The sequence below is a fragment of the Maniola hyperantus genome, chromosome 15 (assembly GCF_902806685.2).
Source record: "Maniola hyperantus chromosome 15, iAphHyp1.2, whole genome shotgun sequence".
In the NCBI taxonomy this organism is placed as follows: Eukaryota; Metazoa; Arthropoda; class Insecta; order Lepidoptera; family Nymphalidae; genus Maniola; species Maniola hyperantus.
This window is the reverse complement of record NC_048550.1, coordinates 9,971,777-9,985,634: the sequence shown is the minus strand read 5'-3', so window position 1 is coordinate 9,985,634 and position 13,858 is coordinate 9,971,777. Positions and strand designations below refer to the sequence as shown.

General features: G+C 40.0%; 1 protein-coding gene and 1 long non-coding RNA gene across 2 annotated transcripts in view; one reads left to right on the top strand and one right to left on the bottom strand.

The window, feature by feature from the left end:
- Positions 1 to 13,858, top strand: part of LOC138403373 (uncharacterized) — a 606,611-nt gene that overhangs the window by 360,991 nt on the left and 231,762 nt on the right. The gene's annotated exons all lie outside the window — the stretch shown is intronic.
- On the bottom strand, positions 364 to 13,353 carry LOC117989237 (alpha-amylase-like). The gene is made up of 11 exons (XM_034976575.2): positions 13,070 to 13,353; positions 12,163 to 12,332; positions 10,173 to 10,330; positions 9,203 to 9,374; positions 7,723 to 7,838; positions 6,168 to 6,357; positions 3,813 to 3,986; positions 2,354 to 2,485; positions 1,488 to 1,688; positions 969 to 1,130; positions 364 to 464 (listed from the first exon to the last, which is right to left on the bottom strand). Exons 1-11 carry the CDS (start codon positions 13,080 to 13,082, stop codon positions 453 to 455), a joined length of 1,500 nt encoding a protein of 499 aa, XP_034832466.2. The 5' UTR covers positions 13,083 to 13,353; the 3' UTR covers positions 364 to 452.

The window sequence follows — 13,858 nt, the reverse complement described above, 5'->3', positions numbered from 1 at the left end:
CAATTAGGTAATATTTAAATGATATTTATTTTGAGATATCGAAATCTTTAAAAACACTGCATCGTTATTATCTTAATGATACGGATTTTGATCAAAGATAGGACAAAATAATATATTTGACTTTATAATGTTCTTCATATAGTCCGTAATACATAATGAGTTCTCACGCGGCATTTTAACTTTATCTGTAAACTGTCTATAAGGACTAAAACATAGACTAAAAAATGGCGCGTGAGGAGTCACTTTGTACGGACTATACCTACTTGGGTTTTGCCAACTAGGTACTTATTATATTATAACCTTAATATAATAAGTAGTTAGTAAAAGTGTAGGTATAAGCTCTATTATAAATAAAACACTTCGTTTTAAAAGCTTTTTATAAATCAATTTTAATCGGCTTTTCTTCTTTAGAAGCTCATTTTAATGCTGTTTCGTTTTTAATTTCACGTTTCTTATAGTCTCGACTGAAACAAATAAGGATTATTGGATTAACCAAAAGGCACAATAAACAAAGTTATATAAAAAAGTTTAAAGTTAGACCATTGACAATTTGCTATATCCTCAATGAACGATAGACATATTATTATTCCATACTCTCCACTATAGTGTAACGAAATCTTTTCCGCGGTAAACGCTGCGTGCATACCACGGAACAGAAAAAACTGTTTTTTTCTGTTCCGTGATGCATACTCGCACGCGTTGCTTCAATTTGATTGTAGCCTGTAATTGTAACTCCGTAAATAGTCCTTTAAATCGGCGAATCACGGCAGCGCGGCGGTAAAAGTCACATAGCACACAGTACAAACTAATGAAGAGCCTGTTCAGATTTATGCTAATTTAATTGGTTGAAGTGTCTCAACAGACGTGACTTTGTAGCCCCTATTTTCGAATAACAATTGTTAGAAACGCGGTTTCTATGCTTTATCGTTCACTGTCGTTAGTCCGTGGACTGCTTTGCCTTATCTTACCTCTGGTCCAATATGTATAGCCAAATGCATATCTTCAGCACTTTGAGGTATAAAGAAATGAGCTCTAGAGTTCATATCGACTGCTATTTTTCTTCCCGAACATTGACTTCCAAGCTTCTTGCCTGAGATGACATCGCAGTATTGACCAGTTGGTAAGCCAGTCTGGAAAATAAGTAGATTTTATTAACAGGGTAATTTCATATGGCTTTATGTCAACTTTTATTGTTATATCTACTAGGTCGATTTCGTGAAACCTGCATCAATCATTATTACAATCTCAATTGTTGTGATTGGCTGAATTTGTGCGATTCTTGTTGCAACAATGCATTGTAGCCAATAGTGAGCGAGTGTCAACCAATCAGAGGTGAGGCGAAAAAAAATATCATTTTTAAAAATAATTTCTCTTCATATCCTATGTTGTAGTTACCTCCGTCGATAACAAATCACATTAAAAATTCTTATTTGAAACGGCTTATCTAGTGTGAACATAGAGATCATTGTAGTGAAGTAATAAAATACCTGTAACTTTTGATTCAAGTCGGCCCCATCTCCATTAATCACGACAAATCCCCTGTCGCCCCTACTGAAGGCAATTTGCTTGTTTCCGTTATCCCACCAGTTTTGTACGTCAGTCTTGTCCGCTGCGTTCCTGAATGCTACCATCTGGTAGATCTGACGCCAGCGATGCTCGCATACCCAGCCGTTACCACATGTATCATCCTGTATCATTTAAATCATTAAAGTATCATTATACTAGCTTATACCATACAAATTTCAAACCCTTATTTTACCCCCTTAGGGGTTGAATTTTAAGTAACAAAATCAGTTATAAAAATACCTAGTCACTAAAGTTCTCTAACTTTGAGAACTTTAGGGATTATAGGTATTTTTCATATGGATTTTTTCAAAGGTTCCGTACCCAAGAGGTACCAATGGAACCCTATTACTAAGCCTCTGCTGTCCGTCCGTCTGCCTGTTTGTCAGCGGGTTGTATCTCATGGGTAAAGAAATGAAATTTTCACAATGTGTATTTCTACTGTCGCTTTAACAAAAAATAATAAAATATTTAAAATGGCTGCCATGTCAATTTAAAAAATTCAAATGCATACATAGTGTAGACCTGTATCTTATACGAGTGATGGTACGGAACCTTTCGTGTATGAGTCCGACTCGCAATTGACTGGTTTTTTAAATTAATGAACCCTAATCGGTGTCTATATACGGGATCGTTTCTACCAGGACGCTAAAAGTTATTGGCAGCTCGCCATTGCCGTTATAGGGCGATGATAGGGAGGTCAAATAGCAATAGCAATTAGCATTCCTGATAAAATACTTATCAGTAGGTAATGATAATTTATGGTAGAGTATGAGAATAATGATCTTACATCGTTAATACTCGGTGACACAATATTTTCTTTGTCATCACTTGGTGGGCCTTGGTCACTGCTTCCAAAGTAATAGCTGCTCATCACTCGAGGGTTGCCATACGGGTGTGCTAGCATAAAGGCTATGGCTGCCTAAAATGATAATAAATAGGTAAATATGTAAATGGAATGTCTAATTCTATATAGAGACCACGACAATCTAATTCTATACCAAAGACGTGCAAAACGTATTCAATTGAGATATGAGAGCTTGAGTTAATTTTCTAAAAGCTGGCGTGCCAGCCAGGTAACCTCCAAGTGTGCATGGGTGCTGCTGGTCCCTTCTGGATACGTCCGAGGGGAAGAGCAGTATTGGGGCCAGTGCACCCTGGTAACATGGCTAATAATAATTCTCTTCGGGGATATTGTTGGCTATGGCTAATGACCTAGCAGGGGGGAGGTTGCGTAAACGCATTTAAACAGAGATAAAAAAATATCTGAAAGCTGAAGTCGAGTCTTGAAGCAGTGTGTCCTTCCCGTCTTCACAAGACGCTAAAACGTACTTGATCTATAAAATTTAGAGTCAGCGAACTATAGGAGCTATGCACTAGGAAGTTTTTCTAAGGGTTATACCAGACAGGTAACCTCCAGTGTGTGCCTGAGTGTTGCGGATACCTTCCGGGGGAAGAGCAGCGCTTGGGCCGGTGTACCCTGGTAACGTAGTTAACAATTTCTATTTCTCTTCATGGGATATTATCAGTCATAGCTAATTGACCTGGCAGGGAGGGGAATGTAGTCCACGCATCCCTCTGACTGTCCCGAGCAGAGGGCGCAGTAGAGCGGAGCGGAGGGTATGGCTGTGGTGGGTGGTTGGTGGGTGCCATCACTGGGTGCCCCACCGGTTTCTCGCCTGTTCAGTTTGGTAACGGATGAGGGAGATGTTGAGGATGGGGAAATGGATAGGGAATTGCCTCCCCGCGAGCCCTAGCCCTCAGGAGGACCTGTGGATGATAGACATGGGGGCGGTCTGTCGCTCATAGTGTAGTCCTCGGGTTGGTTGGGTTGCTGTAGTTCCAGCATGCCTCTAATAGTGTTTAGAGACACGTAGTGCCCCAGTGGTGGGTCTGCCGCAGCGGATATCCGCTGTCGGAGTAACGAGGGGTTTCGGTTCCTTGTGCTTCGTCGTTAGCGGTGGGATGGAACTTAATGAGGGTTTTAGTCGGTAGGAGTCCGACATAACCACTGTGCTCCCCGTCGCCGGTGGTATCCATGATGGATTTTCCTCACGAGAGAAAAAAAAGGCACCTAAACATCAAGTCATTCTAAAACTAAGGTTATTTTTAAATAGATATAGAAAATAGTCCTTTCATCACGATTGTCTAGAACAGCATTGCCTCAGGATTATTCTTTCTTAGCATTATTTTAAGTATATCTCTTAGAACCCGTGCAAAGCATTCCTATTTAATTATTAGCTAGGTACCTTATAAGCTCGAGATTCTTTATAAGTCAAGACATCGTTGCTTCTTTGCGTGTCGTGATTGTCGATGAAAACTATCGCAGTTTCGCTTGGCGAAAGACCCCACTGTGGGCCCCAAGATTTCAGCCATTTCATTGCGTTTTGACCTCTGAACACGTTCTTTAGTTCTGTGCCAACCTACAAAAGAAAATCTTTATAAAGTCTAGACAAAAAACGATCAATGGCGTTAATTGGTTGCCAAGAGGCAAGAACCACTTTGATTCATTGAGCCGTAGGAACATACCTAAAAGTATGGTTTCATTTAAACGTGTACACTGTCTCTTAGGGAGACTCTTGGTTATATTGACAATGCAAAGTTGCGCAACAACATTCACACATATCACAGGGGATTTTTTTTTTAATTTGTAGAGATATTCATTACAATTAGGTGCACATACCTGCAACATTTTTCTACCACTCCAAAAAATTCTGTCGCGAAATTTCCTTTTCAATAATAATTAGTAAATCAAGAACTATACTAAAGTAGGAAAAAGCCGTACCTACCTTTCTATGTTGCTTCTAATATATTATTAAGTATCCGTAGAACATAAACTTCTCTTCATACGAAGTTTAGAGCCAACTTTAAGCTATAAACTAAGCTATCTATTTACGTAGGTACGCCACTTCCTCTTTATAACACAGCTACTTTAGAAACCCTGTTCAAAATTTAAAGCTCCCTAGCTTGTGTTTTATTAATAACTGACAGTGGCTTTTCAAGTCAGCACTAAGTATAGCTTATCTACTGGCTTACCAGCCCTTTGTTATGAAACTTTGAAAAAGTTACTAGCTAAATTAGAACTTGAATTTTGTATGGGTATTACTAAAGACCTGGAGAGTGGCATAAGCTACTTTTTATCCCGGAAAATCTAGAAGTTCCCACAGGATTTTCTGCTCTCGGGATATTCTGGAGATAGACAGACTACTTTTTATCAACGAAAATCAAGGAGTTTCCACGGGATTTTTAAAAATATAAATCGCGCGCGGGCATTATCTAGTTATTTTATATTTATGTAGATATAATATAGCTATATTTTATAGTATAGAGAGTTAGTTAGATACGTGTACCTAGTTTAATTTACAAAATGGACCTTGGACAACAATTTAAAAATAATCTCATCATTATCACAAGATATTTTATCGCATAATCATCTTATCTTGATTTGATGGAGATTTATTATTCCTGCCAACAACAAAACAAAATTTTCACACGACTTGCTTACTAAATTGATTAATCGCGATTCGTGCGTTTAAAAGTGCCCTATCATCTTCGGAATCTTTACAATACACTGGTTTTTGGTAACGTTATAATTATCTTTGCAGAAGAGAAAGGTAAATTGGTTTTTCCTTGGTAGCTATAAATGACGAAAAATCATTATAGCTTTATGAAATTATTCTTATAGGTGAAAGAAACACAAAGGATAAAGAAAAATTGTGAGGATTAAATACTTATCAGGCAAGAAACCCCCCCCCCCCCCCCCTTAGATCAAACTAGTCGCAGGGAGCCGCTGGATTCCCTGCTACTGCTGCTGCTGCTGCTGGATGCTGGATTGGATGGTTGGATGGATTTATCGGCCGTTCGGCATAATGATGATGATGATGATGAAGGCAAGAGATTTTAAAAGTTTTGACATACAAATAGGTCAGTGCAGCACATAATATGGCATTCCTACTCATATAATACCTTGTTAAAAGAGTTCGACTCTCCTATTTTTTACGACTATTTTACAATAACTTAACGACTCGGTTGGTTTTATGACTTCTAAATTAGCTCAGGTTTTTTTATACAGATATACCTATACCTAAGTTAGTCCTCGACTGCAATGTAACTTGCCGTATGTAAATAGAATAGAATAGAATAGAATGTTTTTTTATTCATGTAAACTTTTTACAAGTGCTTATGAATAGTCAGGTAGTTTTAATTTACCACTGGTTCGGAACGCCGTTCCCACCGAGAAGAACCAGCAAGAAACTCGGCGGTTGCTCTTTTTAATTTTTCAATTTACAATGTTATTATACCGTACTATACAAGCCATTGCAGCCCCGTTCATTGCTGGAGCGAGTCAAATCCAAGCTTTTTTATCGTTCACATAGTCTGCGACTGTATAATATGCTTTTTGTAGGAGCATACTTTGTGTTACAAATGTAATGCCGCATGCAGATACTTAGAGCTATTATGACGTAGACATCCGCTAAGAAAGGATTTTCGAAAATTCAACCCCTGAGGGGGTAATATAGGTGTTTGGTTTAGTCCACGCGGACGAAGTCGCGAGCATAAGCCAGTAATTTATAATATACTGGGGTCCCAAAAAGCATACTTACTCTAAATTCAGTGACATCCCCAAGAGGCGTGTACTCCTCGGGACGGATGGGCTCATTGCCGGAATAAATCACCTCCTGGTAGATATAGGGCATCGCGTCTTCGGCGAATCCGAATGCGGGGTTGAGATTGTCAAGCCTTTTATAAATCTCTTTCAGATCATTCGGCCACATGTGTTTGGCTGCGTCTATTCTGAAATTTTGGACTAAATTTTTTTTGACGAATATATGGAGTAGATTCATTATAATTCCCAGAAAATAATACAACTCATCATGATCAACTCATCGCTGGCTCACTACTGAGCACCGGTCTCAGAATGAGAAGGGATGAACATTATGGAGAACTCTCTGGCATGCAGGTTTCCTCACGATATTTTCCTTCACCGTTAAAGAAAGTGATCCGAAACGTTTTAGGTGCGTACCTACCCGTGATGGTTCCCCAGAACTCCCGGCTAGGAGGCTGACGTCTTAACCACTAGGCTATCACCGATTTTTCCTCCTAGCCCTAATAAATGTATTAATGCTTAACAGAGGCTTAACAATGTTATTTTGACTGTTGTATGAGTTCCTGTCTATTAAATTTTTGTTAATTTTATTAAAGTAAGTACCTACCAAAGAGACTAATAATGAAGAATCCTTGTTGTAAACTGTGGAAAACTATATAGTCTGCCCATATAGCCTACCACGCTGACCATGTACGGATTGGTAGACTTCACACACCATTGAGGACATTATGGAGAACTCTCAGGCATGCAGGTTTCCTCACGATGTTTTCCTTCAACGTTAAAGCCAGTGATCAGTATTCAGTACCCTTATTATAAATGCGAAAGTGTGTTTGTTTGTTGGTTTGCTGGTTTATTGATTTGTTGGTTTGTCCTTCAATCACGTCGCAACAGTGCAACGGATTGACGTGATTTTTTGCATAAAGACCTGGAGAGTGTCATTTTTTTAATTCAGATACAAGTAAGCCCTTGACTGCAAACTCACCTGATGGTAAGTGACGATGCAGTCTAAGGTGGGAGCGCGCTAACCTGGAAGGAGTATGGCAGTTTTTTATTAAACCTTTGGTTTCTACACAGCATCGTACCAGAACGCTAAATTGCTTGGCGGCACGGCTTTGCCGGTAGGGTGGTAACTAGCCACGGCCGAGGCTCCCACCAGACCAGACTAGAAATTTAGAAATTATAAAATTCCAAATCCCTGCCAGGAATCGAACCCGGGACCTCCCACTAATAAGACCACAGCGCTTACCACTGCGCCAGGAAGGTCGTCGACTCTACTCTCGCTACTTTTTATCCCGGAAAATCAAAGAGTTCCCACGGGATTTTTAAAAAACCTAATTCCACGCGGACGAAGTCGCGGGCATCAGCTAGTATTTTATAATTAATTAAAACGCACATAACTCCGAAAAGTTACAGGTGCGTGCCCGGGATCGAACCCCCGACCTCCTATTAGAAGGCGGACGTCCTAACCACTAGGCTATCCACAGCTTACTAGAAAACTATAATGGCAAGAATGAAATATTTAAATAAGTACTAGACTTTAGATTAAAAGTTACCTGAATCCAGCCACGCCGAGCTCAATAAGCTTATTGAAATAACGGACTATTTTATTCCGCACATACTCTTCGGTTTGGTTTAAATCCTTTAATCCGAGCAATTGACAATTCCGGACCTGAAACAGATTTAAAAGAATAAGTACTTATATATATCATACCTTATACCTAGTACCTACTACCTACCCGATTATTATAAGTTATTTTATTGATATTACTACCGATACCTAACAATTTTGCAAAAGATCGATTTGCTAAGCCGTTTTTATATTACTTAGGCGTAACTTCGGGCTTCGGCGTGACGTAACATAAGCTTTTGTGTATTTTGACGCTCAATAATATTATATGAACCAGTGGATGCCCGCGACTTCGTCGGCGTAAAATTTCTACCTATCCCATGAAATTAATAAATTTTTCCGCTGCAAAAGGCCTACATTATGTAGCACATATCGCTAGTAAGTATACCTTCTAGGTCTACTTAGTCCGCGATAGGTCGAGTTAGCAATCAGGATATGAGACGGGGGGATACCCCGCACACCCGCACATCGTCCGCGCTCGCCCGCATAGGGTTAGCGAAGGGGGCTGTGCGGGTGTGCAGGGCGTCCCCACCACGACTGCCATCTCGATGCGATCTCGACCTGTCGCGAACTTTACCTCATATTTTAGGATCAGTTAGGGAGGAGAAGCGGTTATAGTCTAGGGCAGCGTTTCCCATTTGCCGGGTCGCGACCCAGTACCGGGCCATCAAAATAAAATCCCGGGTCGCAACATTCCCGCATTGTTTTAAAAAAAATACCAAATATCGATAACATTATCTCTTTCTATCAAAATGAATCGCTGAATGTGTTGCTGATCGCAAGTCTCACACAGCTGAACAGCTGAACCGATTTCGCTAACTTTTTTTTCATAATATTCCTTGAAGTACGGTACGGGGATGGTTCTTACGGAGAGCAAAATTAAAAAAAAACCAGCTTGGGAAGTGTTAAGTGGGTCAAGAAGGGGCAATGTGAAAATTACCGGGCCATGGCAGAACAATGTTTGGGAAACACTGGTCTAGGGTTTAAGATGTTGCTCGGACTGCCGGCAGTACTATACTAGCTGGTAGGTCCAGGGTTCGATTCCGGGCACGCACTTCCAACTTTCCCAGGTTCAAACTCTCGACCCCCCGAATCGGAGGAGGAGGAGGAACCACTAGGCTCAGGAGGCGGATGTCCTAACATCTTAACGTGCAATAAAGTCTGAAAAACCGCGCCAATCTGAACATTCAGTTCGTAAAGTTGAAGGAATAAATGGAAAATTGCATATTTCAGGAGAAATCATAAGCTATTACTATTTCTAGGCTAATTCCTAACAGAGCCTTTAGCTAAACTTTAATCCGCTGAAACAGGTCGATTCTGTATGATGCAACATGCAGCATGCGAAACGCACCGCCCGCTCTCCCACTGCTAACCATTTTCTAAGAGGGTTTTACTTTTAAACTAACCTCTCTAGCATTGTAGTAGTTATTTATCACACAGTAGGGATAGTGGAAGTGTGATGCATTGTAAGGCACGCCAGGGTAGTCGTATTTGTTGAAGTCAGCTGTACTGCCTCCGGTTCCTTTGTTGCTGGGATGAGAACCTGTCATATGGTTGACGACTACATCTGCGTAAATCCTGCTCAATAAAAAAATCTCAATTATTAATAGCTATAGGCTAGGCCAAATAGGTACAGAGCTGTCGAAAGCAGCGTCTCTTCTACTGAATGTCATTAGTCATTACAGTCCATGATATACAAGCTTTTTTTGTATTCATATACAAGTTAGCCCTTGACTGCAATCTCACCTGGTGGTAAGTGATGATGTAGTCTAAGATGAAAGCAGGCTAATCTGGAATTCACTATAAACCACCAATTCGGTGGACCGTCGCGCTAGAAGACTCATTGGTCTCTCATTGGCGCTGGTCAATTCTTTTGGAACAACGGCGCAAGGGACCTACCTGTCTATCGGTATTTTACAGGATATATTTCAAAGAGTGTGCCGAAGAACTTTCGACCTGGTTTCTCGTGCACCTTTTTACTATCGGTCGGTTTTTACTAGCGATTTGCCTCCTCATTTCTAATTCGAACCGCTAAGATTTGGAACACCCTTCATCAGTCACAGCATCAGTCCCCCCCCCCCCCAATTATTGTATGGGTATAGCCTTCAAGACAAGGGTGAATAGGTATCTTCAAGCGCGCTCCATCTTAGGCTGCATCATCACTCACGACCACCAGTCATGATTGCAGCTAAACTACCTGCCAAATTTCATGATTCTAAGTCAACGGGAAGTACCCTGTAGGTTTCTTGACAGACAGACAGAGAGGCAACAAAGTGATCCTATAAGGGTTCCGTTTTACCTTTTGAGGTACGGAACCCTAAAAAACCTATATTGCCATGTCGACCTGTCGCGTACTTATCCCAACATTTTTATTACCTTACACCAACGCTATTACATCTCCACGTCATATCAAGAAACTCGGTACGGTTGCCAGAGCGTGTGGTCAACTTGTATGACATGACCTGGTATCTTTCGTACCATGTTCGTCGCCCTTCGCCTATGTGGATGATCAGGTTTTCTGATGGCGGTGATATCTGAAAGGGAAAAGGGGAAAGGCACCTAATAATTGGGTCGGGATCGCTATATTAATTTGGAAAGTAAGTTGGTTAGTATTGTGTCCTATCTCTGATTAAAGGTAGAGTTCCGAGACCAGCGGTAAGCGGCAGCGACTGGCGACAACGACACTGTTCTCTCCAATAGAAAAAAACCGCGAAAAGTGCGAATTAGACTCGCGCACTGAGGGTTCCGTACTACAATCGTATTTTATCGACATTTTGCACGATAAAATCAAAAACTACTTAAGTACTAGATCTCGTTCAAACCAATTTTCGGTGGAAGTTTGCATGGTAATGTACATCATATATTTTTTTAAAGTTTTATCATTCTCTTATTTTAGAAGTTACAGGGATTATTTTAGAAGGGACACACATTGTACCACTTTGGAAGTGTCTCTTGCGCAAACTATTCAGTTTAGAAAAAAATGATATTAGAAACCTCAATACCATTTTTGAAGACCTATCCATAGATATCCCACACTTATGGGTTTGATGAAAAAAAAATTTTTGAGTTTCAGTTCTAAGTACCTATGGAGAACCCCTAAAATTTATTGTTTTTTTTTTATTTTTGTTTAGAAATCTTAATGCGGTTCACAGAATTATACATCTACTTACCAAGTTTCTACAGTACCTATAGCTCTTATAGTTTCGGAAAAAAGTGTGACATACAGACAAACAGACAGACATGACGAATCTATAAGGGTTCCGTTTTTTGCCATTCGGCTACGGAACCTTAAAAAAGCTATGATAGCCTAGAGGGTAAGAGGTCCGCCTCCTAATCGATCCCCGATGCAGGGGTCGAGGGTTCGACTCACGTCTAACTATTCGGAGGCGTTTTAAGTAAGTTATGGTTATTAACTATCACTTGCTTTAACGGTGAGTGTGCCAATCACGCACTTGGCCAGCGTGGTAGACTACGGCCATAACCCTTCTTATTCTGAGAGGAGACCCGTGCTCTGTAGTGAGCCAGTGACGGAGTGATCATGATGATGATGAATATTGTAAACTGCATTCTACTCTACAGTCCTTGGATAAGTACGTACCAACCAGTCTGGTTATAATAATTATTTTTAGCGTTATCTAAACTCTACCCTCCCGGTGCATTGTAGATAGGCAATTATGCACCCATTGATATCGTAAGTACATAATTATAATGTGATTTATCAACGGTAGGTACTTGTACGTGTAATTTTTATCAGATAATACGAAATGCTTGGTAGGTAGGTCTAGGTAGGTATAGGTAAATAATTTAATAGGTAGGTAGGTATACATGTTTAATGCAAACATGAAAAATTGCATTGCAGACTTTCTAGCTGTACCTATCGATGATTGCAAACGAATACCTACCTAGTTAAAATTATTTTCAACTAGCCTTTCCTCATTAACTATACGTAGGTACTTAGGTGAAGTTAATGAGGAAAGGCATTCCGAACCAGTGCGATTGCTTATTTTGACGATTTAAAAGTAGTTACAGTACGTACGCGACAGAAAATGATGTAGGTACCTATACATCGGCCTTTGGAATGACTTTTCGGCTTTGTAGCGCGTTGTCTCTGTCACTCATACCTATATGAAGTTTTGTCGGTCTCAACGACAATGCTCTACAAATCAGCTATCTCCTTCTAAAGGTCGACATTATTTTCTGCTGCGTACTGTACCTATATCTACTTCGAAAAGTTTAATTGAATAAAAATATTTCTATTTCTCAGTACCTAGGTATAATCTAGGTAGGTACCTAGGTAAAATGTACGGGTGATACCCACGACTCACGAGTCGAATGGACGTATAATCATTATAATAATAATACCTACCTGGACTCCGCCGAATCCTTTAGGGGCAAGGAATCTTTCGCATTCATCAGCAATATCTTTCCATTTCCATTCGAACAAATGGACTATGGTAGTCCTGTTTGACCACATGTGATTTCTAGGATCACCATTTATTAGATTGAAGAGGAAAAGTAACAAACAGATTTTCATTTCTGAAAGAAAATACCTATATAGTAAGTAATACCTAGTAGTTAATATTATGTCAGCCTCTCCTATTAGGGGGGTCCAGGGTTTGATTCCGGGCTAACTTTTAGGAGTTATGAGCGTTTTAAGCAACTACTTACTTTAACGGTTAAGGAAAACATCGTGAGGAAACCTTCACACCTGAGAGTTCTCCATAATATTCTGAAAAGTGCATGAATTCTGCTTCAATCTTCATTCGACCAGCAATCAGTATGGCGGACTATTTTTTATTCAGATACAAGTTAGTCCTTGACTGCAATCTTACCTGGTGGTAATTAACGATGCAATCAGAGATGGAAGCGGGCTCAACTGGAAGGGATATGGCAGTTTTTACTAAACCCATGCCCCTTTTGTTTTCTACACAGCATCGTACCGGAACGCTAAATCGCTTGGCGGCACGGCTTTGCCGGTAGGGTGGTAACTAGCCACGGCCAAAGCCACCCACCAGACGAAACTATGGCCAAACCCTTCTTATTCTGAGAGTCTCATCTCAGAATAAGAAGGGTTTCAATTATAGTGAGCCGGCGACGATTTGATGATGTAGCTTTAGTTATAAGTTTGCGTAATACTTAACTAATTATCACCACTAGGATATCTTAGAAATCCAACATCCGACCATCAAAATAGTTATTTATTACCTATTTTGAATAAATCATTTGACTTTGACTTTGATGATGATGATAATACTAGGTAGGGTATAACTTACCTATAATGTTCATTCAGCTCCGAAAGTTACCAAATTCACGTAGATCTTTAAAGAACAAGACTAGCAACACCAGTAAACACTTGTAGTCAAGGAACATTATTTACTCTAGGGAGCTTGTAGGTAGTGCCTAGTAGATATAGTACCTAATAAAGTTCACAGGTTATCCGCATTTACTTAGATACGATAACGATTTCTACACACTGAATACAGTAAAAAGTTATTAGCGATTAATTTCCGAAGGTCATATATTGTCCGTGTGAATCTGTTCAAGTAATGAACTGAACAATTGCCTTGAGCTAAATACATATCTATAGGCATATTACTAAAGTAGCATGAATACTACTTCACATTAAAATCCTACCGAAGCGAAAGTGTTTGTTTGTTGGGTTGTCCTTCAATCATGCCGCAATAGAGGAACGAGTCGACGTGATTTTTGCATGGATATACTCGTAGTTAGGTTGTTGATGATAACTTTCAAGTGCGGAAACCAGCCCAGAGTGAAGAAAGAAGGAAAAAGGTTGTTGAAGACGGCTAGTTTTAATCCTGGAAAATTTGAGTTCCCACAAGATTTTTAGAAATTTAAACCCACGCAGACGAAGTCGCGAATGTATTAGGTATCTAATTCAGCCAATCATAGACGTAGCTTAAACACAGAGTAGATATCCCTACAGAGGCTCAGAGGGGAAGTTTCCTAAGCACGTCCAAAAATACATATTCTGATAGGGTTGTCACCGGTTGCAAGTGAATTTTTTTGGGAAAGTAGGTGGGTAAGTGTGTAGTGTAGTAGAT